At 47.3% G+C, this 3,877-nt stretch overlaps 1 protein-coding gene across 1 annotated transcript; it reads right to left on the reverse strand.

Moving 5' to 3' along the window:
• Nucleotides 1–228: 228 nt before the first annotated feature.
• LOC123609434 (putative olfactory receptor 2B8) lies at nt 229–1,173 on the reverse strand. The gene has a single exon (XM_045500500.1). The coding sequence runs from the start codon at nt 1,171–1,173 to the stop codon at nt 229–231; it is 945 nt and encodes a 314-aa protein (XP_045356456.1).
• Nucleotides 1,174–3,877: the final 2,704 nt, after the last annotated feature.

Raw genomic sequence — 3,877 nt, forward strand, 5'->3', positions numbered from 1 at the left:
TATACATTCCAATAGAGGATACATCATAGTTATTTTTACATTCTTTTACTGAACCCATATTCTCCCCACTAGAATGTTGAGCTCCATGGAGACAGGGCTGAGTGTTGTGATTGCTGACCACAGTCGAGGACAGTGGAACAATACCCTAGACAGAGGAGGTGCTTTATAAGGATTTGTTGACTTCAGTGACAACCGGGTTGTAGTCACCCAGCATCTGCAAACCCTGTATTAGCTCCCTCTGGAGCCTGTGGTTCCTCTCACCAGTCTCCTCAGCGCCCCCTTGACCTCCTTGTTCCTCAGAGTGTAAATGAGGGGATTCAGTAGGGGAGTCACCAGAGTGTAGAAGAGCGCAATGCTTTTGTTGACATCCTGCGAGTAGCTGGAGGGAGGCTGGAGGTACATGGAGATGAGTGTGCCAAAGAAGATGACCACCACCATCAGGTGGGAACCGCAGGTTCCGAAGGCCTTCCGCCTGCCCCGGGCCGACTTGATCTTCAGGACGGCCCTGGTGATGTGGCCGTAGGACACTAAGATGAGCGACAGAGGCACCACGAGGAAGAAGACACTGACCGCGAAGAGTTCAGCCTCGTTGAAGGAGGTGTCAGCGCAGGCCAGCTTGAGCATCACGGGCACTTCACAGAAGAAATGGTCCACCTGGTTTCTCCCGCACAGGGGCAGGGTCATGGTCAGGGCCGTCTGTAGCACCGAATTGCCGAACCCTGTGAGCCAAGCAGTTAGCACCAGGCGCAGGCAGAGCTGCGGGTGCATGATGATCAGGTAGTGCAGTGGGCGGCACACGGCGGCGTAGCGGTCATAGGCCATGACCGACAAGAGCACACACTCCACGCCCCCGAGCCCCAGGGCGATGAGGAGCTGGGTCACGCAGCCGCCATAGGTGATAGTCTTGTCCCGCCCCTTGAGGTTGGCCAGAGTCTGAGGGACGGTGCAGGTGGTCAGACACAGGTCCATGAAAGAGAGGTTGGAGAGGAAGCAATACATGGGGGTGTGCAGGCGAGGGTCCCGCAGCGACAGGAGTATAATGGTGCCATTGCCTAGACAGCTCAGGACGTAGCCCATCAGGATGACCACAAAGAGAGGCGTCTCCAGCTGAGGCCTGTCGGAGAAGCCCAGGAGGAGGAATCCTGAGGAGGTGCTGCCATTCGCTCTTTCCATGGCACTCAGTCTGCACAGTTAGCAGGACTCCCCTGTTTTCTCTTGCAGCTTCAGTCCAGCCCTGTTTTCCCAGAGTGGGCGCGTGGAGTCTGGGTGGAGGCCTGAGAGTTTGCACACACCCTTCCTTGTTGGGGAGCGATGGGGTGATAAACAGCCCCTGAACGGGAGCATCTTCTGTGTTTCAGGCACTGCCCTAGACGTGGGTGCACTGTCTCCCAATGACTGTCTGAGGTTGGCACGTTCCTGATCTCTGTTGACTAGATGAGCGAAGTGAGTGTGAAGGAGGTTCAGGAAGTTTCCCAGGGGCACTCACCAGGCTTCAGACTGACTCCACAACCTGGGTTCTTGACCAGCAGGGACACTGTCTTTTCGTGAATGCATGAACACTGAAGGTAACTGTAGTTTTGTCAAAAAAATTAATCTAGTCATTCTGGGTAAGGTGCAAATTTGCACTGTCCCTTCCCTCTATGTGTGTTTGCCATCAAGAATTGAAATACGTGCGTCGCGCTCCCGTACTTCTAATTTGTGTGGAGAAAAAATGTGTTTTCTGAAAGTGCATAGATAGAGAAATTTACCATTACCAATTTTATACAAGGGGAACAATACATTTTGATGCATAAACTAATGAACGCTGGGGATGGAGCCTGAAATCGTGGTTATTGATTGGAAAGCATCTTGGAAATGACTGGAGAATTCATCACGCCCAGTGTTCACTTTGCAGGATGACTAATCCTGACTAATTATCACTGACAGCAATTTCAGTAAAATGTCAGGAAATCATCAATCCAATGTTTCATTTTCTTTTGTCTCACATTACAACTCCCTTTCAAACTTTTTTAGTATAGTGGAGAAATATTTTTTACAGCATCTCAGTCTGTACTTCCTATAAAGGCCAAAGTCATGTGAATCATTCTGTTTCCAGCAAAATAACTGGGCTTGCTCTTAGAAATAACCTCCCTTCCCCCTATGCCATGTGAGGCAAGTTTAATAGTAAATACAACCTGGACAAGAGTGATGTCTCATGAAGAGATTGAAAAGAATCTGGCATGTACTAGAGTCCCAAACAGTCTTTGTTGAATGAATCACAATAGGGAAGAAGGTTATGAACTTGAACAGGCTATTGAATGTGAGTCTAGGGTTTATAGACACTCAGAGACAATAGCAAAGCAAAGGAAATCCTGAACAACAAGTAGATAGTCTTGATTATTCAAATTCTAGGATTTGTTGCCCAAAAGCTAGGTTGTATGGAACCTTGCGGAACTCTATATTTTTAAAAGTAACTTTTCTAGTAGCAAAATCAATGACAAGCCAAGAGGAGCTTCGGTCACCTCTCTATTATGCTTCCTTTAGGATTCTTGGTCCATTTATCCTTTTATTCCTAAATCCTTTCGCTGTTTGTTTGGCTGTTGTTGCTGTGTTGCTGAAGGGTAAAATGAATTTGAGAAAATAGGTTTAAAAATGCAGTAAAGTAAGAAACAGAATACCAGGATCATAAGTATAAGTGTACCAGTAATAAGCTTTGAGATTCTCAAGACTACTCTCCCACCCCAACTGTCCCCTTCAAATAAACGACATGATGTTTCTAGCTTTCAATAAGAAATAGGAGATATTCTTAGCTCTTTGTCGAACCCTGGGAAGTTTATGTTCCAGTAGATCCATGTCCCATATTGAAGAAGCCTCCTCAGGGGCGCCTGGGTGGCGCAGTCGGTTAGGCGTCCGACTTCAGCCAGGTCACGATCTCGCGGTCCGTGGGTTCGAGCCCCGCATCAGGCTCTGGGCTGATGGCTCAGAGCCTGGAGCCTGTTTCCGATTCTGCATCTCCCTCTCTCTCTGCCCCTCCCCCTTTCATGCTCTGTCTCTCTCTGTCCCAAAAATGAATAAACGTTGAAAAAAAAAATTAAAAAAAAAAAAAAAAAAGAAGAAGCCTCCTCAGTCCTTGCTTTTCTGTAGTAACAGCATGGCTCTTAACGTCTATATCTTCCACATGATCAGGCCTTGGTCCAAAATATTCAGAATCATACAAAGGGCACTAGTCAGTAGAGTTTGTCACATGTTTTTGGGGCTTACCTCTGCTTCTTCCCTCTCTCCATGTGCTGTAAGGGTGAGAGAAGGGGCTTCTGCAGGCCATCGTGGTGCCCAGAAGAAGGCTCCCACAGGGTTTACAATAGGCTGTTATTTCTGGGAGATCAACAAAACAGCTCATGACTCAGCCAAGAACTTGATTCTCAATAATTTTGTTCTTCTCAGTGATGCAGAGAAAGTGGTGAGAACCAAGAAAACATATATTCTGCTAGGAAGTGTGTAAAATGCATTGTGCCTAGAAGGGAAGAATTAAGTTGACATAGACATTTTCACATGAATTTCCATATGCTGTATTATTTTCCTAGTCTTTATAACCAAGCTCCACTAACCAGGTCCGTCCTCAGGACAGCAGGAACGCACTGTCTCATATGTCAGGAGGACACAAGTCCAACATGAAGATACTGGCAGGGCTTCTGAAACCTGTCAGGGAGAATATACATCTTTGGACCTTTCTAGTCTCTGGTGGCTCTTTTGCTGGCAGTTCTGGGGTTTCGTTGAGTTGTGGCTGCAGGATTTCAACTACTGCCTCTGTAGGCAGATGGCTTCTTCCTCACCTGTCTACTCTGTCCTTCTTATAGAAATACCAGTCACTTTGTGTTAGAGCACGCCCTGATGAGTGTAA

The sequence above is a fragment of the Leopardus geoffroyi genome, chromosome B2, assembly GCF_018350155.1.
Source record: "Leopardus geoffroyi isolate Oge1 chromosome B2, O.geoffroyi_Oge1_pat1.0, whole genome shotgun sequence".
Classification (NCBI taxonomy): domain Eukaryota; kingdom Metazoa; phylum Chordata; class Mammalia; order Carnivora; family Felidae; genus Leopardus; species Leopardus geoffroyi.